The sequence below is a fragment of the Lagenorhynchus albirostris genome, chromosome 4 (genome assembly GCF_949774975.1).
Source record: "Lagenorhynchus albirostris chromosome 4, mLagAlb1.1, whole genome shotgun sequence".
NCBI classification, from domain to species: Eukaryota; Metazoa; Chordata; class Mammalia; order Artiodactyla; family Delphinidae; genus Lagenorhynchus; species Lagenorhynchus albirostris.
In genome coordinates, this window is record NC_083098.1 from 32714850 (window position 1) to 32738935 (window position 24086).

At 40.0% G+C, this 24086-nt stretch overlaps 1 protein-coding gene across 2 annotated transcripts in view; it reads left to right on the top strand.

The window, feature by feature from the left end:
* The window catches only part of MND1 (meiotic nuclear divisions 1), a 162688-nt gene that overhangs the window by 72693 nt on the left and 65909 nt on the right, over nt 1-24086 (top strand). The window contains exons 1-4 of one of the 2 annotated variants that reach the window (XM_060147814.1): nt 6494-6530; nt 16593-16658; nt 20000-20057; nt 23299-23447. In XM_060147814.1, coding sequence (XP_060003797.1) covers nt 6528-6530; nt 16593-16658; nt 20000-20057; nt 23299-23447 — 276 coding nt within the window. In that variant the 5' untranslated portion in view covers nt 6494-6527. Of the gene's footprint in view, nt 1-6493; nt 6531-16592; nt 16659-19999; nt 20058-23298; nt 23448-24086 lie in introns of those variants that run through there. The other variant, XM_060147813.1, reaches the window with a different exon arrangement.

Genomic DNA, 24086 nt, shown 5'->3' on the forward strand with positions numbered 1-24086 from the left:
CATATACCTGAGGCCCCGCACCATGACTCAGACTTGCCCCATGCCTGTGCCCAGCCTCCCACCAGGAGTGGAGGGTGGAAAGGGTTGCTGAGTGGCACCAGGGATTCTGGCAGCTGTTAACTCACCCTGGGAGAAGGCAAAGAGGTGGTGTTAAGGGGGATCGCCAAGGCTTGCTAAAAGAGGGCAAGAGAGCATGAGTCGTCCAGGAAAGAACAAATAGTTCAATATCGCGAGGCCAGACGACACTCAAGAAGAAATGATGAGAGATGAGGCAGGGTTACACAGAAGAGTTATTACTGTGCCTGTTCTCAAGGAGTTTACATCCCAGATGGAAAGATTTAAAAAGCATCAGTACCTATAATACAGAGCAATTTAAGAGAAGAGCCATAGAAGAAGTGTCAATAAAGCATGATGGAAAATCCAAGTTATCACATAATTGATGGGGACAACCTGCTTTATGCGTATCGTCCCAGCATAATTGTAAAGAGCAGTCTTTCTTTCTTTCTCAGGAGCGTCCCAGTTTGGATGAGAAATTATATTCTCACGCTACACCGGTGTTTCTCAGCCTTTTTCCCCATTATCATCCCCCTAAGGAGCTTTTTTAGACATCTTTTCCCTAATCACCCCTTGCCCCTTGCCCCCAGCCCATGACACTTTAATGCCGGAGGTATACTTTATATCTGTTTATGTGCTACAGCCCTTTGGAGGCCCATAAACCATTGTACCACAAACCATCCAAGATTTTTTCATCCCCCAGGAACCAGTTTTGATATTACCCCCTTTGAGACTGATGCTCTGCACAATGACGTAGTAGTAGTGTCATTTCTAACTTAGGAGATGTGACTGAGAGGTCAATAATGTGTACTATTTCTTCCTTGAAATTTTCTCCTCTTGTTTTTTCATTCTCCTACTTTTTTCTACCCTGTAGACTTTTCTCTGTCTCTTTCAAATGATGTTACTTTCTTTTCCTACTTCCTTAATAAAGAAGGTTCTCCTATAGGTCCTGCTTTTCAGAATTTCAAGGAAGGGGCATGAGAAGATTGTCTTCAGTTTGGGGTGCATTCCTGAAAATTCATGGGAAACACAGGCCGTAGAACATGTCTCTTCTCCTTTCTGGTGGTCATTCTGAGTTTGATATTCCAAGACTGGGGTGCACACCAGAAATCTCAGAGAATGGTAAAATAGGCTCAGTGACATTTGGGATACAGTTGCAACCGCACTGACCAACCCTCTCTATGTGCGGTTAGTACTCATCATTCCCAAGAGAAGATCCAGTGGGGATCTTGTATCATTCCCAAGAGAAGATCCAGTGGGGATCTTGGTCAATGTATCACTGACCAGCGCCATTTTGGACACCTCAGGCAAGTGGCCTGCCTTATGTTCATCCTACACATGTAGCCTTTGGCTTGAGCACCTAGCCCTGGTCTAGACAGGCATGGCCCAGCTGGCAGAGAGTTCATTGGATGGATGTGGCAAGAACCACAGATCTAAGCAGAAAGAATTCTGGGGGTTTAGAAACTCAGAAAGCAGCCAAGGGCCTGGGAGGCACCTGGAGCTTCAGAACATCCTCTCCAGTGAAGTTCTGTCATCAGGTCTTGTCTCTCCTGTGTTCTCTCGAGATTTCCACAAACTTCCATTCTCTTGGGCAAAAAAAGATGGGTTTGTAAAGATGTCGAAATGCCCAAACAGAGAAGGGCACACATCTTTAGTGGCTTTTCCTCCCTCCTGTCTCATCCTTGTTGTTCCCTCACTCCCACATAAACTATAGGCACTCATCAGAGATATTGCAATAAAGTATGATATTGCAATAAAGTCACACGAATTTTTTGGTTTCCCAGTGCCTATAAAAGTTATGTTTACCCTATACTGTAGCCTATTAAGTGTACAATAGAATTATGTCTAAAAAATGTACATAATTTAAAAGTACTTTATTGCTAAAAAATGCTAACCGTCATCTGAGCCTTCAGCAAGTTGTAATCTTGTTGCAAGGCAGAGGGTCTTGCCTCCATGTTGGTGGCTGCTGACTGATCAGGGTGGTGGTCACTGAAGGCTGGGGCTGCTGTGGCCAGTTCTTAAAATAAGAGCGAAGTCCGCCGCATCGATTGACTCTTTCTTTCATGGACGATTTCTCTGCAGCATGTGGTGCTGTTTGATAGCATTTTACGCACATATAACTTCTTTCAAAATTGGAGTCAGTCCTCTCACACCCTGCTGCTGCTTTATCAACTGAGTTTATGTAATATTCCAAATCCTTTGTTGTCATTTGAACAGTCTTCACAGCGTCTTCACCAGGAGTAGACTCCATCTCAAGCAACCACTTTCTTTGCTCATCCATAAGAAGGAACTACTCATTTGTTCAAGTTTTATCATGAGATTGCAGCAATTTGGTCACATCTTCAGGTTCCACATCAAACTCTAGTTCTCTTGCTATTTCCACCACATCTGTAGTTACTTCCTCTGTTGAAGTCTTGAACCCCTCAAAGTCATACAAGAGAGTTGGAATCAACCTCTCTCAAACTCCTGTTAATGTTGATATTTTGACCTCTTCCCATAAACCACAAATGCTCTTAGTGGCATCTAGAATGGCAAATCCTTTCCAGAAGGTTTTCAATTGACTTTGCCCAGATACATCAGAGAAATCACTACCTATGGCAACTAGAGCCTTACAAAATACATTTCTTAATAAGACTTGAAAGTAGAAATTACTCCGTGATCCATGGGCTGCAGAATGGATGTTGTGTTAGCAGGCATAAAAACATTAATCTCATTTTACATCTCCATCAGAGTTCTTGGGTGACCAGGTGTATTATCAATGAGCAGTAATATCTTGAAAAGAATCTATTTTCTAGGCTTCCCTGGTGGCGCAGTGATTGAGAGTCCACCTGCCGATGCAGAGGACATGGGTTCATGCCCCGGTCCAGGAAGATCCCACATGCCACGGAGCGGCTGGGCCCGTGAGCCATGGCCGCTGAGCCTGTGCGTCTGGAGCCTGTGCTCCGCAGCGGGAGAGGCCACAGCAGTGAGAGGCCCGCGTACCACAAAAAAAAAAAAAAAAAAAAAGAATCTATTTTCTGAGCAGTAGGTCTCAACAGTGGCTTTAAAATATTCAGTAAACCATGTTGCAAACAGATGTGCTGTTATCCAGGCTTTGTTGTTCCGTTTATACAGCAGAGTCAGAGTAGATTGAGCATAATTTTAAAGGGCCCTAGGATTTTCAGAATGTTAAATGAGTGTTGGCTTCGACTTAAAGTCACCAGCTGCGTTAGCCCCAATAAGAGAGTCAGCCTGTCCTTTGAAGTTTTGAAGCCAGGCATTGACTTCTCCTCTCTAGCTATGAAAGTCCTAGATGGCATCTTCCAATAGAAGGCTGTTGTGTCTACATTAAATATCTATTTGTTTAGTGAAGCCACCTTCATTAATTATCTTAGCTAGATCTTGAGGATAACTTGCTGAAACTTCTACATCAGTACTTGCTGCTTCACCTTGCACTTTTATGGAGACAACTTCTTTCCTGAAACCTCATGAACCAACCTCTGCTGGCTTCAAACTTTTCTTCTGCAGCTTCCTCACCTCTCTCAGCCTTCACAGAATTGAAGAGAGTGAGGGCCTTCTCTGGATTAGGCTTTGGCTTCGGGGAATGTTATGGGTGCTTTGATCTTCTATCCAGACCACTCAGACTTCCTCCATATCAGCAATAAGGCTGTTTCGCTTTCTTATCATTCATGTGTTCACTGGAATAGCACTTTTAATGTCCTTCAAGAACTTTCCTTTGCATTTACAACTTGGCTGTTCAGTGAAAGAGCTTAGCTTTCACCCCGTCTCTGCTCTCGACATGCCTTCCTCACTAAGCTTAATCATTTCTAGCTTCTGATTTAAAGTGAGAGATGTGTGACTCTTCCTTTCACTTGAACACTTAGAAGCCATTGTAGGGTTATTAAGTGGCCTAGCTTCAACATTGTTTTGTCTGAGGGAATAGGGAGCCCCAAGGGGAGGTAGAGAGACAGGGAAATGGCCGGATGGTCGGTAGAGCAGTGAGAACACACACAACACGTATCAATTCACTTCTCTGTCTTACATGGGCATGGGTCATGGTGCCCCAAAACAATTGCAATAGTAACATCAAAGATTACTGATCACAGATCCCCATAACAGATATAATAATGATGAAAAAGTTTGAAATATTGTAAGAATTACCAGAATGTGACACAGAGACACAAAATGAGCAAATGCTGTTGGAAAAAGGGCACTGATTGACTTGCTCGACCCAAATCTTCAATTCGTACAAAATGCCATGGCTGCTAAGTGCAGTAAAGTCAAGCATGATAAAACGAAGTATGCCTGTACCAGCACATCTTTGCCTCAGGCTTTGTCATTCCGCGAACTCAAACTAAGGCAGAGGATACCGGGTTCCTGGGTTCCTGGTCTAGAAAGAAGGTAGTGGGTTACAGATGGGCATGTCCCTTTCGCCCTGCAGACTCCTTGGATATGGGGAGTGATGAGGCTGGAGTGGGGCCAACATAGCCCCAGAGCAAGGTCCAGGGCAAGGGCCAGTTGCCCAGATGGAAGGGCAGCACTGACTGGAATATAAACTGCTGACGGGTGTGGCCTGTCTGCTTCATCCTCACATATTCAGCCAACAGCAGATATTCAAATTTTTTAAAATGAAATTAATGTGTGCTTAAGGTTTTTGTAAAACATGAATTTGTTCAATAAACAAATGGCATTTAGGTACTATGACAAATGCTAAATTGTGGATTCATGATCCAAATGTATGATGCTACAAATATTTATTTGCTTTCATACTTAACTCATATACTACATCTGCCTGCCCCATAATATTGCAAAACTTGGAGCATCTCAAGACATCTGAATGGCATATCAGATAATTTCAGAATTCTATTGGTGAAAATAGTAAATGCGAAAGCACTACTTGATGCAAGTAAAGATTTTTCAAAGTAAAATATCCTTTGTTTTTTTCACCTGAAAACCATATCTAGATATCCCTAAGTAAATGACAAGATGGTATTCTTGAAAACCTGGTACATTTATTTAATACACATTTATTGAGTGTTTATCACGTGTCAGGCACTGTGCTAGGCCTTGGTGATACCAAATGGTTGGCTTAGTCTCTGCTACAGAAAGGAGTTTGATATTATAGGGAAGTTGTCCAAGTTAATAATTACAAAATGAATCTGGGATGCTGTGATAAAACTACAGAGACCCTTTTTTCTTGTCGAGGGTGGCATGAGGAAGCAGAGAGAAAAAGACTCCTGGAGGCTACCATGAGCTGTTGAAAGGATGGGTAAGAGTTACCCAGGTGAAGAAAAACTGTTCTTGACGAGCAGATGAGTATGGCAATCCGCGAGGAGATAAAGGCAAGGCTTCCCACAAATGCCACTTTTATGGTTTTTGACAACTTTACATAGCACCAGTAATAATATTTTTCTTAAATATCACTTTAATTTTTAAAAATTTTTTACTGACATACCTACTTCAGCTGTATCTTAAGCAATACATGAGAAATCTAGGGTATGGTGTGTTAATTATACATTTGCTAGTACTAATATTAAAACACTTACTAAATGGATACCCTTTTACTCTCTTAAAATCATCTCATCAATTGAATTGTATCAAACTGTAGGAAAAACAAAATGGAACTCTTGTTTAAATTAATATACCCTTACCCTGCAACAGGAGATAATTCGTTTTAGATGCCACTTTTCTTCCTAGTAGAATTACTATACTTTGAAATGGTTCAAAATAACGTACAATAACCTTCAAAGTAACGGAAAAGTCTGAGTTAATTTTCTGGCACCTTGAGGTAAAGGGACCCGAGCTTTTGATCTGAATCCCCATCGAGTAATGAGGCAGCATACTTTCGACCGTTTTGATATGAAATTCATTCTCTTGTATTAAGAAAACAAAACAAACAAAAAACCTAAAGCAAAGGCAGACATACAAAGGGATTTTTAAAAGCTAGAAAAGCAGTGGATATCGGTGGGATAGAAGATTAGGCGTAAAATTAGAAAAGGGAAGAAAGTCCGCCCCAGACCAGGCAAATCCGCATGGATGGAGGCAGCGTTTCCTTCTCCAGCAGCCAAACTGCCTCTGTTTTTTAAGGCAAACTTAGGCCGCATTTCCGCTGAGCGAAGAAAAAAGTCAAGGCGAGGGCTCGACTTTCTGAAAAAAAAAAAAAAAAAAGGAGTCACAGTCAGCACGCAGGACTGAAGAGGCGGAAGCAGCTGGGAGACCCTGCTCGCCAGCATCTTGAATCGACCAGGACGGACCGGCGGGCAACCAGGCCCCGCCCCCAGGGCAGGCCTCGCCCCACCCCGGCCGGCCGGCCGCTCCGCGGAGCCACCAGGGGTCGCTGCGCGCCGTCTGGGCGACAGCCGGTCTCTCTTCCCTACCTCCCCTTCGCTGCTCCGCCCCCGGGGCGGTGTCGGCGCCAAAATCAAACCCGCCTGGACCCGCCCCGCCTCTCGCCGCGCTCAGGCCCCGCCGCCGGAAGACGCGACGCCCGCGCAATGGTAAGAGCAAGGGGCGCGCTCCCCGGTCCCCTCCTCCACAGTGGCCCGGCTGCAGAGCCCCTCGGCTGCGTGCCACCCGGGCCCGGCGTTGGCCCCCGGGTGGGCTGCAGAGGCCGGCTCCCCCGCCAGGTCGACGCCCAGGCCGCCCGGCGCTTTTCGGCTCCCGCCGCCTGAGCCCCTAAGCTGAGGCGCCGCGCTGGGATCCCCGTCCTTGTGCCCCCCGGCTCCCTCCCGGCCAGGTCAAGTTAAATACGGGCGTTCGAGAACGTGCCCCGAGTGTCTCACGAATTCAGCAGTCTGTTAGCAAGGCCAGGAGTCACTTCAGAAGTAGTGCCCAGGCTCCCCGCTTCCGGCCACCAAGGCGCCGCCCCCGGTGGAGGACAGGGAACGGGTGTCGGCGGGCAGCGCCGGGGGGTTCCGGGGGCCCGAGGAGCTTGCTTGATCTTTGAAGATTGAGTGGTTTGGGGTGTTGTAGCATTTAGAGCACATTTCAGTATTGCTCACAATTTCCAAAGTGACCTGACAAATCTTCATTTTATGCCAGTTAGAGGATTTCTGTGAAAATGCGTTGGTTTTTACGAAGGGCAGGGCTGCCCTTTTGTGCTTTCGGAGTCGCTATATTAGGGAAGCACCATACCGACTTCGTCTTCCTTGCATTGCCTAATGGGTTAAGTCCTGGTTAGATTCCAAATCGTCTCTTTCTCTTTGTGAATTTAATGTCTTTCTGCTCATCAAATCATTTTCATAAACCTTCAGAGTTCCATCCCCCACCCCCTTCTGTTGGCAGAGAATCACCGTCTAATGAAGTGGATCTAAGATTTTAATATCTTAATTAAGTGGCCGTTATTTTGCCAAGCTGGTGGTGGACGGAGATATAGGTTGTACGATGTTTATCTGAAGATATTTGCCCAGATGTAATCAAATCTGATAACGGTTTCTTTGTGGTTAAACTAACAACCCAGCCACCTGGGCATAAAATGGTGTAGGAAGCCAAACAGGCCCACACTTAAATCTGGTACCAGTGTTCCGTGATACCATATTTCTCCTTTATAGAGTTACTGGCCTGATAGAACTGACTGCTGAGTACTATGCAGCCCATATGCATTAATTTTTTGGTTTTTGTCTTTTTACCTAATATCTTTCTACACCTACATCACCTTCTAATACTAAATAGTTTAATGTGCTATTAACTCTTTTCTGATGTTTACCTCTAGTAATGGAGAAACATGGAACAAGTTAGAATAAAACTTTTTGTAAGAGACATACTTCCTATTTTTCATGTATTGTTAAGAACTAAGTTTACTGTTATGTTGATCAAAGATAACTTTTGTTCTTTTCCTGATTGTGAATTAATAGCTGTTTGTTTCGATTTTGGTTGCGCTTGCTGGGTAAACAGTAGTTATAAGTCCAAGCATATTTTCGGAATTGGAGAAATGTGGTGTGGTCAGCCACTTCTGAGGGCAGCAAATACCATCTACTTTTAATTCTTCAAAATTGTATTAGTGGGCTTCCCTGGTGGCGCAGTGGTTGAGAGTCCGCCTGCCGATGCAGGGGACGCGGGTTCGTGCCCCGGTCTGGAAGGATCCCGCGTGCCGCGGAGCGGCTGGGCCCGTGAGCCGTGGCCACTGAGCCTGCGCGTCCGGAGCCTGTGCTCTGCAACGGGAGAGGCCACAGCGGTGAGAGGCCCGCGTACCGCAAAAAAAAAAAATAATAATAATTGTATTACTGATCAACAGGGCTAACTTTAGAAAATTTTTTTGTGGGAACTTATTTCCCCGACGAGGGATCGAACCCGTGCCCGCTGCAGTGGAAGCGCAGAGCCCTAACCACTGAACCACTTAGGATTTCTTTAACTCCTAGTTGGAGAAGTTTCTTTCATTGTCCTCAAGTCAAATTTTGAGCCCCCTTACTTACTAATTTGAGTGTATCTCTAACTTATACTACGAGGAGATTTTCTTTAATCCTAAGTTATACATGAGCCCTTGTTGATTTTTTGGAGAAATTTCTAAATATGAAGTAATATGGCATCCTTTTACATTACTTACTTGTAAAAGGCCATGATACTCTCCCACGGTGTTTAGTAATGAAAACTCTTTGTAGTGGTGAAGGAGACTGATGAATAAGTTAGCCTGAAATCAGTGTTAGCGGATGATACACCTCATCCATATTTCTTTTTTTTTAAAATATTTTTATTGGAGTATAATTGCTTTACAATGGTGTGTTAGTTTCTGCTTTATAACAAAGTGAATCAGTTATACATATACATATGTTCCCATATGTCTTCCCTCTTGCGTCTCCCTCCCTCCCACCCTCCCTATCCCACCCCTCCAGACAGTCACAAAGCACCAAACTGCTCTCCCTGTGCTATGCGGCTTCTTCCCACTAGCTATCTACCTTACGTTTGGTAGTGTATATATGTCCATGCCTTTCTCTCACTTTGTCACAGCTTACCCTTCCCCCTCCCCATATCCTCAAGTCCATTCTCTAGTAGGTCTGTGTCTTTATTCCTGTCTTACCCCTAGGTTCTTCATGACATTTTTTTTTCTTAGATTCCATATATATGTGTTAGCATACGGTATTTGTCTTTCTCTTTCTGACTTACTTCACTCTGGATGAGAGACTCTAGGTCTATCCACCTCATTACAAATAGCCCAGTTTCGTTTCTTTTTATGGCTGAGTAATATTCTATTGTATATATGTGCCACATCTTCTTTATCCATTCATCCGATGATGGATACTTAGGTTGTTTCCATCTCCGGGCTGCTGTAAATAGAGCTGCAATGAACATTTTAGTACATGACTCTTTTTGAATTATGGTTTTCTCAGGGTATGTGCCCAGTAGTGGGATTGCTGGGTCATATGGTAGTTTTACGTGTAGTTTTTTAAGGAACCTCCATACTGTTCTCCATAGCGGCTGTACCAATTCACATCCCAACCAGCAGTGCAAGAGTGTTCCCTTTTCTCCACACCTTCTCCAGCATTTATTGTTTCTAGATTTTTTGATGATGGCCATTCTGACCGGTGTGAGATGATATCTCATTGTAGTTTTGATTTGCATTTCTCTAATGATTAATGATGTTGAGCATTCTTTCATGTGTTTGTTGGCACTCTGTATATCCTCTTTGGAGAAATGTCTATTTAGGTCTTCTGCCCATTTTTGGATTGGGTTGTTCGTTTTTTTGTGATTTAGCTGCATGAGCTGCTTGTAAATTTTGGAGATTAATCCTTTGTCAGTTGCTTCATTTGCAAATATTTTCTCCCATTCTGAGGGTTGTCTTTTGTTCTTGTTTATGGTTTCCTTTGCTGTGCAAAAGCTTGGAAGTTTCCTTAGGTCCCATTTGTTTATTTTTGTTTTTATTTCCATTTCTCTAGGAGGTGGGTCAAAAAGGATCTTGCTGTGATTTATGTCATAGTGTTCTGCCTATGTTTTCCTCTAAGAGTTTGATAGTTTCTGGCCTTACATTTAGGTCTTTAATCCATTTTGAGCTTATTTTTGTGTATGGTGTTAGGGTGTGATCTAATCTCATACTTTTACATGTACCTGTCCAGTTTTCCCAGCACCACTTATTGAAGAGGCTGTCCTTTCTCCACTGTACATTCCTGCCTCCTTTATCAAAGATAAGGTGCCCATATGTGCGTGGGTTTATCTCTGGGCTTTCTATCCTGTTCCATTGACCTATCTTTCTGTTTTTGTGCCAGTACCATACTGTCTTGATTACTGCAGCTTTGTAGTATAGTCTGAAGTCAGGGAGCCTGATTCCTCCAGCTCCATTTTTCGTTCTCAAGATTGCTTTGGCTATTTGGGGTCTTTTGTGTTTCCATACAAATTGTGAAATTTTTTGTTCTAGTTCTGTGAAAAATGCCAGTGGTAGTTTGATAGGGATTGCATTGAATCTGTAGATTGCTTTGGGTAGTAGAATCATTTTCACAATGTTGATTCTTCCCATCCAAGAACATGGTATATCTCTCCATCTATTTGTATCATCTTTAATTTCTTTCATCAGTGTCTTATAATTTTCTGCATACAGGTCTTTTGTCTCCTTAGGTAGGTTTATTCCTAGACATTTTATTCTTTTTGTTGCAGTGGTAAATGGGAGTGTGTTCTTGATTTCACTTTCAGATTTTTCATCATTAGTGTATAGGAATGCCAGAGATTTCTGTGTATTAATTTTGTATCCTGCTACTTTAGCAAATTCATTGATTAGCTCTAGTAGTTCTCTGGTAGCATCTTTAGGATTCTCTATGTATAGTATCATGTTATCTGCAAACGGTGACAGCTTTACTTCTTCTTTTCCGATTTGGATTCCTTTTATTTCCTTTTCTTCTCTGATTGCTGTGGCTAAAACTTCCAAAACTATGTTGAATAAGAGTGGTGAGAGTGGGCAACCTTGTCTTGTTCCTGATCTTAGTGGAAATGCTTTCAGTTTTTCACCATTGAGGACGATGTTGGCTGTGGGTTTGTCATATATGGCCTTTATTATGTTGAGGAAAGTTCCCTCTATGCCTACTTTCTGGAGGGTTTTTATCATAAATGGGTGTTGAATTTTGTCGAAAGCTTTCTCTGCATCTATTGAGATGACCATATGGTTTTTCTCCTTCAACTTGTTAATATGGTATATCACATTGATTGATTTGTGTATATTGAAGAATTCTTGCATTCCTGGAATAAACCCCACTTGATCATGGTGTATGATCCTTTTAATGTGCTGTTGGATTCTGTTTGCTAGTATTTTGTTGAGGATTTTTGCATCTATATTCATCAGTGATGTTGGCCTGTAGTTTTCTTTCTTTGTGACATCCTTGTCTGGTTTTGGTATCAGGGTGATGGTGGCCTTGTAGAATGAGTTTGGGAGTGTTCCTCCTTCTGCTATATTCTGGAAGGGTTTGAGAAGGATAGGTGTTACCTCTTCTCTAAATGTTTGATAGAATTCGCCTGTGAAGCCATCTGGTCCTGGGCTTTTGTTTGTTGGAAGACTTTTATTCACAGTTTCAATTTCAGTGCTTGTGATTGGTCTGTTCATATTTTCTATTTCTTCCTGATTCCATCCATATTTCTTGAGTGACTTTAATAAGCTGTTGAGCTGAGTGATAAGAGCTTTCCTAAAACAGTGTGCCTTCAGGACATTAGTTTCTCCTCATTGCCTGCCTCTGTGTGGCAGATTCTTGCGGAGTCCAGGGTCTCTCAGGGAGCTGTTTATAATAACAAAATATTAGGAGCCTTTTCTAAAGCTTTGGCTCTATTTTCCACTGATGCAGCCACAGACTAAAGTCCTAAGGGGATTCTCACTGCCCCACAGTGCCCCTAACTTAGCCTTCAGATTCTGGGCTGAGAGAAACAGTGTTTTCAGTCCTGGGGCACAATTAAAGCACCTCAAGATTTTAAAAATATGAGGCCAGGGGCCCCATTTCAGAGATTCTGATTCATTTCTTATGGGATGTGCCTGGGCATCAGTAGTTTTAAAAGCTCCTGAGATGATTCTAATCTCGGTATATGGCAGTTTGAGACCAAGTGGACTAGAGAAATAGCTGAATGGGCCTTCTAACTGAGTGTGGATATCTTGCTTTATTCAGATACTGCAGAAGCCAGTGTGAAGGGAGGCTAATAACGTCATACTGAACTCTAGCTCCCTACCCTAGGTTTAGTGAACGTGTCTTCATAGTGTATGGTTTCATGGAACTGAGATTCCTTTGGTTTATCTCTCCAAGTAAGGCAATATCTGGTTATCACAGACTTCCTTATTATCAGTTCACCCTGAAATGTATCTATGGGAGTGCAGAGAGGTGGTGTGGGATTTGGGAGTCTGAATGGCCTCAAATCTTAGATACATGGTCCTGAACTTGAGGGCTGGTCTTTACAACTGCTCTTCTAACCTGGCACTAACCTCTGGGAAGGCAAAGGCAGTTCATGTTCTGAAGAACTCTTTTTGTTTTGTTTTGCTTTGTTTTATTGAATGAAAGAGTCTTTAAATTCTATAGTACTTTACAGTTTTCAAGTTTCACACATATGATTTCATATAATCCCATAATAACACTTTTCTCCCCCACCCCTATTTTGCCCCTCCCCCCATCCTTCTCCCCACTGGTAACCACTAGTGTGTTCTCTATATCTGTGAGTCTGCTCCTTCTTGTTTTATTACTAGTTTGTTGTATTTTTTAGATTCCACATATAAGTGATATCATACAGTGTTTGTCTTTCTCTGACTTATTTCACTTAGCCCTCCAAGTCCATCCATGCTGCCATTTTTTTATGACTGAGTCATAAAAATCCATTGTGTGTGTGTGTGTGTGTGTATGTACATATGTATATAAGTACGTATGTATATGTGTATTATACATATACCACATTTTCTTTATCCATTCATCTGTTGATGGACACTTAGGTTGCTACCATATCTTGGCAAATGTAAATAATGCTACTATGAACACTGGGGTGCATGTATCTTTTTGAATTAGTGTTTTTGTTTCTTTGGGATCTATACACAAAGGAGTGGAATTGCTGGGTTATATGGTGGTTCTATTTTTAGTTTTTTGAGAAAGCTCCACATTGTTTTCCACAGTGGCTGCACCAATTTACATTCCCACCAAAGTGTACGAGGGTTCCCTTTTCTCCACATTGTCACCAGTTTGTTATTTGTGGTCTTTTTGATGATGGCCATTCTGACAGGTGTGAAGTGATATCTCACTGTGGTTTTTTTGTTTGTTTGTTTCATTTTGTTTTGTTTGTTTTTGGGTTTTTTTTTTTTGTTTTTTGGCTGCGTTGGGTCTCTGTTGCTGCACGTGGGCTTTCTCTAGTTGCAGCAAGCGGGGGCTACTCTTCATTGCGGTGCGCGGGCTTCTCATTGTGGTGGCTTCTCTTGTTGCAGAGCACGGGCTCTAGGCGTGCGGGCTTCATTAGTTGTGGCTCGAGGGCTCAGTAGTTGTGGAGTGCGGGCTCAGTAGTTGTGGCGCACGGGCTTAGTTGCTCCGCAGCATGTGGGATCTTCCCGGACCAGGGCTTGAACCCGTGTCCCCTGCATTGGCAGGCGGATTCTTAACCACTGGGTCGCCAGAGAAGTCCTCATTGCGGTTTTGATTTGCATGGGAGGAAGGTGTTTTAGATAGAACAACATTTTTAAAAAGGCACAGAAATGGGAAAGAGCATGCTGCAAGTGGAGAATTACAAGTAGTTTTTGTATTACAGCTTAAATTGCCTAGTTCTTCATGTTGTTATGGTAAATTTGAGGTGGGGAGTGGTACCTGTGAGAGGTAGGTTGGGGTCAGGTGACAGAAGGCCTTGTATGTTATTCTAGGGTGATTGGATACTTCTGGATGGTTGAGAGCCACTGAAGAGTTTTAAGCAAGGGATAGGCATGGCAAAGGAGAGGTTTGCTTTTTGGCAGCGTGGAATGTGGCTGGAGGGTGGGACAAAGCATGGTTAGCGGACTGCAGGTATGTAGTAGGGAACAGATAATGAAGGCCTCTACTAAGGTAGAGGTAGTAGGGATGGAGCAGACAGGATCGATTTGAGAAACAGTTAAGCCCTGAAATTGGCAAAACTTGGTGATTGGTTGGATGTGGAGTAAGAGAGATGAAGGAACCTAGGGTGACTGCCAGGCCTCTGGCTCGGGTAACAAGGTGGAATCTAACTGAACTCAAGATCCAGAACAGCAGGTTTGGGGAGTAGATGTGGGAGAGGAGAGGTCAGTTTAGACCTCCTGAGTTTGACGTCTATTCAGCAGAAATGTAGGTACGTGAGATTGGAGCTCAGGCGCCCACTTAATCCAATGATGTAAAGATTTGAGTTCTCAGCATAGGTGTTTGTTAAAACCATGAAAGCAGGTGAGATCAAAGAACAGGTGTGAGGAGAGAGGGGATCAGTAGAGAAAGAACCCTGGGGAACTGCAGTATTTAAAATTGTGGACAGAGGGAAAAGAGAAAAAGATAAACTTTGAGGCTACTTATTTTACCTGTGCAACTCATCAAGGAACACTGGATGATTTGCTGTGAAAAGGGGTTAATGGGTTTCTAGACCATGTACTCTGGAATGCATTCAGAACAGCAATTCCAAATTCCTTTCCTTGTCTAGTGTAGGCTCTCGTTTCTGATGGAGTTTATGGTTGGATAGGTTTATTATTGTTGGTTTATTTATGTCTGCTTTTTATGTGGTATAAAGTATTTTAAAGTTCTTACTAAACAATTTATGTTCCTCTATAATCCCATGCAATTTTTAAGAAAGATGCAGATTACTTCAGAAGCATTAGTGTGGAATCCTCCATGAGAGTACCAGAGATTATGGTTCTCGTTCTCTTTTGTTATTTTCTGTGAATATTTGCATTGAGGAAATTTGGCGTTTTGAAAATTCAGACTTTAGCTTTAGGTATATACCCTATATAAAATATATGGTAAAATTTATTATTAAAATACATTTCAGTTACATCTTTTAAAAATATTTATTTATTTAATTTTATAGTTTATTTTCTTTATTTTTTTGGCTGCGTTGGGTCTTTTTTTTTTTTTTTTTTTTTTTTTGCGGTATGCGGGCCTCTCACTGTTGTGGCCTCTCCCGTTCCGGAGCACAGGCTCCGGACACGCAGGCCCAGCGGCCATGGCTCACGGGCCCAGCCGCTCCGCGGCACGTGGGATCCTCCCGGACCGGGGCACGAACCCGCGTCCCCCGCATCGGCAGGCGGACTCTCAACCACTGCGCCACCAGGGAAGCCCCTGCGTTGGGTCTTTGTTGTGGCACGCGAGATCTTTTTCATTGCGGTGCATGGGCTCTTCATTGTGGCCTGCAGGTTTTCTCTCTCTAGTTGTGGCACGCAGGCTCCAGAGCACGTGGGCTCTGTAGTTTGCGGCACACAGTCTCTCTCGTTGAGGCACGCGAGCTCAGTAGTTGTGGTGCATGGGCTTAGTTGCCCCGCGGCATGTGGGATCTTAGTTCCCTGACCAGGGATTGAACCTGCATCCCTGGCATTGGGAGGCAGATTCTTTACCACTGGACCACCGGGTAAGTCCCTCAGTTACATCTTAATTATCTTAATTTCAAGTTAGCTAAAGGGTAGTGACAGGATAATAATAACCTGAAGTAGACTTTCATTTTCTACTTGGACATGGTTTTCCTTCCTCCAGCCTTCCCTCCACAATGCCACCTAACTCTTATCTTGTCACTCCCTGCTTTAGAAATTGCTCAGTAGCTCCTCGTGGCCTGAAGTACAGTCTGCTCTCTTTGGCTGGATAGTCAGCCTTCCATAATCTGGCCCCAGACAACCTTTCTTGTCTCATCTGCCACTCCATCTACATACTCCACTTGTATAATAATCATCCCTGAGTGTTTGTCTTTCTGGAGCATACCATGTACTTCTGTAACACTGTGCCTGTGTGTGATCTGTCCAGGACACCCTTCTCACCATTTCTCAACTTGCCAAAATCTTGTTCATCTCTAGCCTTCCTAGCTAACCCTCCTCCCTTTCCAGGGTGGAATAAATTTATTCTTTCCTGGGTAGCAATTTGTACATGTACCTGTTCATTAACTATAAGTAGTTATGTCTATTTATTTTCCTTGAGAGATTAAGTCTTTTGAAGGTAAATACAGTGACTTATTGGATCATTTGATAAATATTGAGTTTCTACAAAATGCCAGGCACTGTCTCAGTCACAGTTATTATTATACTGGCAGCACCTACCACAAGGCTTGGCATAAAGTAGTAGAGTTGTTAAAATCCATCTTGAGGCCTCGTTCTGAGAGTTATTAAACCTCTTGGTCTCAGATGAGACCATAATAATAATAATAATAATAATAATAATTAATAATAATAAACATCTGATAAAAATATTATTTTATTTAATATTTAATATATTATATTATTAATTATTATTAATAATTATAATGTTCTGATTAATAATTTATTAATATCATTAATTAATATTATTAACATATATTATTATAATTATTATTATCTGATAAAAATATTATTATAAAATAATAATAAACATCTGATAATGTTTTGAACCAAGTTGTCTTAAAAAGCATTGTTTTGTGTTTTTTTTAATTGCACTGTTTACTTTTTAACTTTTGTGCTTTAGTCGAAGAAAAAAGGACTAAGTGCAGAGGAAAAGAGAGCCCGCATGATGGAAATATTTTTTGAGACGGTAAGTCATTTTCCTTAAGATTTTTAGTATTTTGTGTAATTTTCTCCTTAAGTTTATGTCATCCAGTGTTAACTGTATTTTTTTATTAGAAATCAATAGTGACCAATTTCCTAAAGAATGAATAAAATTCTACAAACACTTGTGGTTCTTGTGAGCTGTGGAGCATGAAAGAATCCTATCCCAGGGTTTGTAGACTCTCTTCTATCCAGACTGCCCTATACTCTGGCACCATAATTAACTTTCTGAAGCATATATTTGATTGTGTCCCCTTTTACCTGAAAATAATAATGATAATAGCTCACATCTACTGAGTGCTTCCTAGGCGCCATTCACTATTCTAAGCACTTGGTGTAGTTATCTGATCTTATCCTTTTTAACCCTCTGAGATCCTCATTCTACAGATCTGGACATCTGAGACACAGCCTAAGAAACCAGCCCTGGATCTCAAAACAAGAAGTGATAGTACTAGGATAAAAACCCAGGGGGGATCATCTGATTATAGCGATAGTGCTAAATACAGCCTCTTTACATTTATAAGCCTGCATATGGTATAACACACATGTGACGGTACATAGCCTCCTTAATTTATTCCAGTTATTCGTGCCTGCCACTAACAGGAAATACGTTTGAAGTTTCTGCTCCTAAGTGGCAGAACCAGGATTCAAACCCAGTCACGTGGCTCTAGAGCCTGTTTTCTGTACAATGGCTTTTCTTGCTTCCAGGTTAAAATCCAAACTTTTGACCTACAAAAATATTAACTTCTTACGTCTTACCTCTTGACAGAACCTTCAAAGTCTGGTTTGGCCCCAACCTACTGGCTATTTTCATTATTTACAAATATCAATATGAAGAAGGTGGGGAAAACGGCAAAATAGAATGTAAAATTAATAAGTAATGATAATACTTGACATTTTCATTTTGATAATGCAGATTCTCAGTGAAACAAGTGAAATATTGTGGGCACTTTTTTTTTTTAACTGTTTGCCCTTTAAGTGAAATCTTACTAGTCTTACTTACATACAATGACTTACTAAAAGTCATTGGCAATTCAGAACAGAGTATCATATTAATAATGATATGATTAGGACGATAAATTGATTACGTTTGTAGGTAAAGATTATGACTACTTATTCTGCTGAGTTGAAATATTTTTCCTATGGTCTTAGAGCAAGAAAAGTAGATTTAATTCCTAGCAGGCAGTGGAAAGCTAGAGAGAGTGGTGAGGGGAGTTAATTTGTTCTTCATGATATTGTTGGCTGTTTTTGATTAAAATTTTTTCAACACTGCTCTCAATGACATTAAGACACTAATGACTAAGGCACCATGACTATAATGAGTATTAGAGGTTAAAGAAGTTCAATAGTTAATGAGTTTTTAGGTAAAGATAGGAATTAATTGTATTAATTGATTGATTTCAGTTCATATATTCCTATACGTATCAATTCATATGAATACATACATAGATTTATTTGAAGTTACTAATTCTTTGCCTGTTACACTTAGGAAGAACATGGCCACAGTACAGCTCAAAGATAGTGAACTTGTATCTGAAGTCTGTATTACCTGATAGCTTTGTGACGTTAAGCAAGTTACTTGACCTAAGTCTCAGTTTCTTCATCTATTAAAAAGGCTAATAATAATTGTACCTAGTTCACAAAGTTGGTATGAGGATTGAATGAAATAATCTGTGTAAAACATTATAATGCTCAGGTCATAAGTGCTTAATTAAAAGTTATCTAACTTTATAACTGTGTGTCTTCCATGGTATCTTTACACATAGTTTTTTGTTTTTGAGAGCTGGAACCATTGTGTTCATCTCTCCTTTATTATCTCTGTTTAATGTAGGGGAGAACCAATATTTACTTGAGACCATTTTCTCTGTCCACTTAAATGACCACACTTTAGTTCTGAGGCTAGTTCTTTGCAAGCCCATTTATTTACATAGCAACCCCACTGGGGCAGCCAGTATGTCTGGGGCCTATCCTTGATAACCACATCTAGGCAGATGTCTCAATAAGTTCATGTTCTTTTTCCTAAGGTATTTGCAAATAGGTTTGATTAATTGGGTTTTTTTAAACGCATTAGAGGCCTGAAGTTAGTAATTTACTACATGTTCTCTGAGACCCTACAGAATTCTCTTTTAATAGTTTATTCCCAGATGTGCAAAAATTTATTTCACACTCTAGGACCAATGACTTAGTATTTTCCTTAATTTACTAAATCTTAAGTGTACTGAGATGAAGTTACTTTTCTCAACATTTCATTATTAAAGATGAAAGAATTTCACTGTGAATACCTATATGCCCAGCTTAGATTCTACCGTTAACATTTTATACTCTACTTGTTTTATCATATATATATATATATATTCATCTATCCATTCCTTTATCCATCTATCAGTTCATCTTTTTTGCAGGGGGTTGTATATCTGGGCTACCTGTCTTTTGTCTGGTATGTTTTGTGAATATTGTCTTCCAGTCAGTCTTTTCAGTTTCTTAACAGTGCACTTGGATGAGCAGAAGTTTTAAATTTTTATGATGTCTAATTTCCATCCTATAGAAGTTACCTTTTCAAGTTTATGTTGGAAGAAATAGATCCCAGATTTCCATAACACTAATCACAATAATTCTGTTCTAATTACTGAATACTTCAGTCTTTTCAAATATTTCACTTTTATTATCCAAGTTCTTTTTACCAGTTCAACCACAGCTCATTACAAGAAGAAAGGAGTATTCTGCATAGATTTTTTTCCAACCATAAGATTAAATATTCTCTGTGTATATCTTCCCATAATGTTTTGCTTTGCATGTGGTGGACATGCAGCATGTATGGGTGAATGATTGAAAGACAGCCATAAATTGTATGTTTTTCTTACTTAGGTGTGGCTCTTCCATGAAACCTTAAATGTAAATAAATCTTGACAGCTGTCTGTTTTGCTTTTAGTTAGAACTGCTAATCTGTGATGTATGGTATATGCTAAGCAAAGCACTATTTGTGTTTTCTTCAAATCAAAGTGTCAGAGAAGCTGATTATCTCATGTTAACAAATGATTCATCATAACTAGATTTTATACTTCATTGGGAAGATGTTTTTTGTATTCTGCCCTCCAGTTACTTTAAAGAATTGTATGTTCATGCAAAATCTGTCCATTTTAGGTTCTGTTGAAGGTATTGAACAAGATAATTACAGTTTCTTCTAGCTCTAAAATTCTCGATTCTATTGCACTGTTCACTTCCAGTCATAGTTTTTTAGTACAATATTTTATAAACATAATTATGGTAAATATAAATATATAGTAGAAAATAAATGCATGTTTTTCATCTTTCAACTCTTTTAAACAGAAAGATGTATTTCAATTAAAAGACATGGAGAAGATTGCTCCCAAAGAAAAAGGCATTAGTAAGTATCAAAAAATGTGCCAGAATGTTTTGCTAAATACCCATCATCTTTCCTGCAACAGTCTTTCACTTCATGGAAACATAAATTTCTAGAGATGAATAATGTCTACAAAAGTCCCAATGTAATGTTTCTGGGCCATGACCATGATTCTTGTGTTTGAAGTATCTGCTGTAGGGAAACTACAGTGGAATATGCATGCATGCCTGTGTGCGCACACACATACGTATACATACACACAATTATACACATTTATTTATTTATGGGTATAATTTACTTCAGAAGAAGTAAAAACTTCTTCATGTATGTTCTGGTATTTGTTAAATGTGATTTACATAGTGTATTAGTTTTCTACAGCTGCTGTAACAAATTACCATAAACTTAATTTCTACTTAACACAGTAGAAATTTATTTTCTCATAGTCTGGAGGCCAGAAGTCTAAAATCAAGGTGTTGGCAGGGTTGGTTCCTTCTGGAAGCTCTGAGGGAGAATCCATGTTATGCTTCTGTCCTAGCTTCTGGTGGCTGCCCACAGTGCTCGGTTTATAGACACATCATCCTAATCTCTGCCTCTGCCTTCACATGGCCTTCCCATTTTTTTTTTCTCCTCTTCGGTGTCTTATAAGGACACGTGTCATTGGATTTGGGACCCACCCTAAATCCAGGATGATTTTATCATGAGGTCCTTAATTACCTCTGTATAGAACCTTTTCCAAAATAAGATCACATTCACAGGTTCTGGAGGTTATCTTTTGAGGGGTCACTACATATGATATATATATTTTTAAACCTTACTTTCTGATTATATAAGCTATACGTGTTATTTTAACAGATTTGGAAATTATGAAGAATATAATAAAAATAAAGGTTGTTCATAATCCCTCTATTCTGAGATCACCACTGTTAACATTTTGGTGTATTTTGATATCTTATTCTTAGGTTCTGTTTATCTGTGTTTGTATGTATCTGTCCATTTCTCTGAGAGGGAACCATGCTGCATATACAGTTTTGTGTTCGTGTATTTTTCCATATACCATCATATCATCTACACTTTCCTATGTCATTTGCTTTAAAAAAAAATGATTTACAACATCTGCATCTCCTAATGTTTCATTCTGTGGCCACCCACCGTGCCATAATTTGCTTAGCCCATTAGCTATTGTTGACCATCTAGGTTGTTACCAAATTTTGCTGCTAAAATTAATGTGTAATTAACATGCCATCCATAAATTTTTTCTAAGACTTATTTTTTGAGTATTTTTAGGTTCACAGCAAAATTGAGAGGAAGGCACAGTATTTCTCCTATACTTCCTGCCGCCACACATGCATAACTTCCCCTATTATCAACATCATTTACCATCATACATTTGTTACAGTTGACAAACCTGCGTGGACACATCATAATCACACTAAGTCCATAATTTACATTAGTATTCACTCTTAGTGTTGTACATTCTATGGGTTTGGACAAAAATGTGTAATGACACGGATCCATCATTACGGTGTCATTATGGTATCATACACCATATTTTCACTGCCCCAAGAATCCTCTGCGCTTCTCCACCTATTCACCCCGTCCTGTCCCCCTGCTGTAAACTTTTTTCCAAATCTCATATTACTTCATTAAGAAATGTCCCCAGAAATTGAATAGAAAAAGAGACTTGTCTAGTTTTAGGCTTTTTATGTGTGTTCTCAAATCGCCTTCAGGAAAGGCTGTTATACCCAAATTCGTTTCTCAGAACTATTTTCATTTTTAGAATTCTTTGACATTTCATTTCAGTTGTACTTCTTTATACATGAGGTTGAATGTTTTGCATTTGGTGTAGACTTTATTATTTTATTTATTAAATCTTTAAATATTTAATAGATTTTATTAAATTGGGGGATCTGCTCTAGGGAAAATTAAAATGGACTTTAAAATATGGATAATTTCTTGGTATAGTTTTACTTGATAGAAAGTAAGAATGGTTTATAATTTCAGACGTTTGTGAAATATGACTTTGTATTTTTACATGCTGTTTTAAAAACTTTTTTCTGATTTTTAATCTTACACCTAATCATAACATCCAATATATTTATTTATTGTTTAATTTTATATAGTAGTTTTGTTTTAGTTTCCTTAGCAAGAAAGGTAATACATGTTCATTGTTTGAAAAAAATATGAAAAATAAGCAAGAGGAAGGAAATAAAAATTGCCTCTTAACCTTAATTCAAGATAACTACTGTCACATAAGTGCATACTGTCTTTTAACTTACTTTTCTATATAATACATTTTGGATGTATATATATCCAGGCCATTAAATATTTTATAATGTAAATTTAATGAATGCATTGTATAGCATTACAAAAAAAGTACTTTTGAGTCCCGTTATTGTACTGATTTCCAGGGTTTTGCTGTTGAAAACAGTGCTTTGACAAGCATCCTTATACATATCCATCATTATTTTCTTTAGCTGAATTTATAAAAGTGAAATTTCTGCATAAGAGATATGCATAAACCTAAGGTTTTAGGTACATATTGCCACATTTTTCCACCCATGTTGAGAGTACCCATTTCCCTGAATCCTTTATTACAATTTTTAGTGTTTTAAATTTGGTAGTCGAGAGATCGTATCTCATGCTTTATTTTGAATTTCTTCAATTATTAGTGGGTTTGAACATTTTTCTTGTTTATTGACGATATTATTACAAATATCGTACATTTTAAAAAATATTTATTTATTTTATTTATTTTTTTGGCTGTGTCGGGTCTTAGTTGCAGCATGTGGGCTCTTCGTTATGGTGCATGGGCTTCTCTCTAGTGTGGCGTGCAGGTTTTCTCTCTCTAGTTGTGGCGTGTGGGCTTCAGGGCGCATGGGCTCTAGTTTGTGGCACCCAGGCTCTCTAGTTGAGGCACGCGAACTCAGTAGTTGTGGCACGGGCTTAGTTGCCCCCGGCATGTGGGATCTTAGTTCCCCAACCAGGGATTGAACCTGTGTCCTCCCTGCATTGGAAGGCGGATTCTTTACCACTGGACCACCAGGGAAGTCCCTGACCATACATATTTTATAGATGCCCATTGATCTATTTTATTTTTCTGTTGGAGTATTTGTCTTCTTTTGTTATTATTTTTAAAAGCTCCTTATTTATTAACTTATTGACTCAATCTATAATATTTATTGCAAGTGTTTCCTCAGTTATTGACCTTTTAATTTGATTTATGATGTGTCTTAATATGAAGTCTTTAAAAAATTATCTCTCCTAGCTGCTATGTCAGTAAAAGAAGTCCTTCAAAGCTTGGTTGATGATGGTATGGTTGACTGTGAGAGAATTGGAACATCTAATTATTATTGGGCTTTTCCAAGTAAAGCTCTTCACGCCAGGAAACGTAAGCTGGAGGTTCTGGAATCTCAGGTACACCACCACAATTTTTTTTTTTAATATTTATTTATTTATTTGGCTGCGTCAGGTCTTAGTTGCAGCATGAGGAATCTTTAGTTACGGCATGTGGGATCTAGTTCCCTGACCAGGGATTGAACCCAGGCCCCCTGCATTGGGAGCGTGGAGTCTTAACCGCTGGACCACCAGGGAAGTCCCACCACCACCACAATTTAAAATAATAGATTTGCTTTGTAAGAAAGAAATTTGTTTTACTTAATCCTCTTTTCATTTAGTGGCTTCCGTTAAATTTTTAACATGCATTGTGGTACCATGACAATAACCCCATAAACAAGGTGGCTACTAAGTGACTAGCGGATAGGAATCACTGGACAAAGGGATGACTCACGTCCCATGTGGTATGAAGCAGGAAGGTGCAACGTTTCATCATGCTGCTCAGAATGGCATGCAATTTAAAACTTATGAATTGTTTATTTCTGGAATTTTCCATCTAATATTCTCAGACTGTGATTGACCACAGGTAACTGAAACCATGGAATATGAAACCACAGATATGAGGGGACTACTATATAGGCAAGGAATGAAACTTTAGGGAAAGGGGCTGTGGACTTGTTTTGGGGTGAAGGGAGAAAGAATCCCGATTTTTCTGGAAGA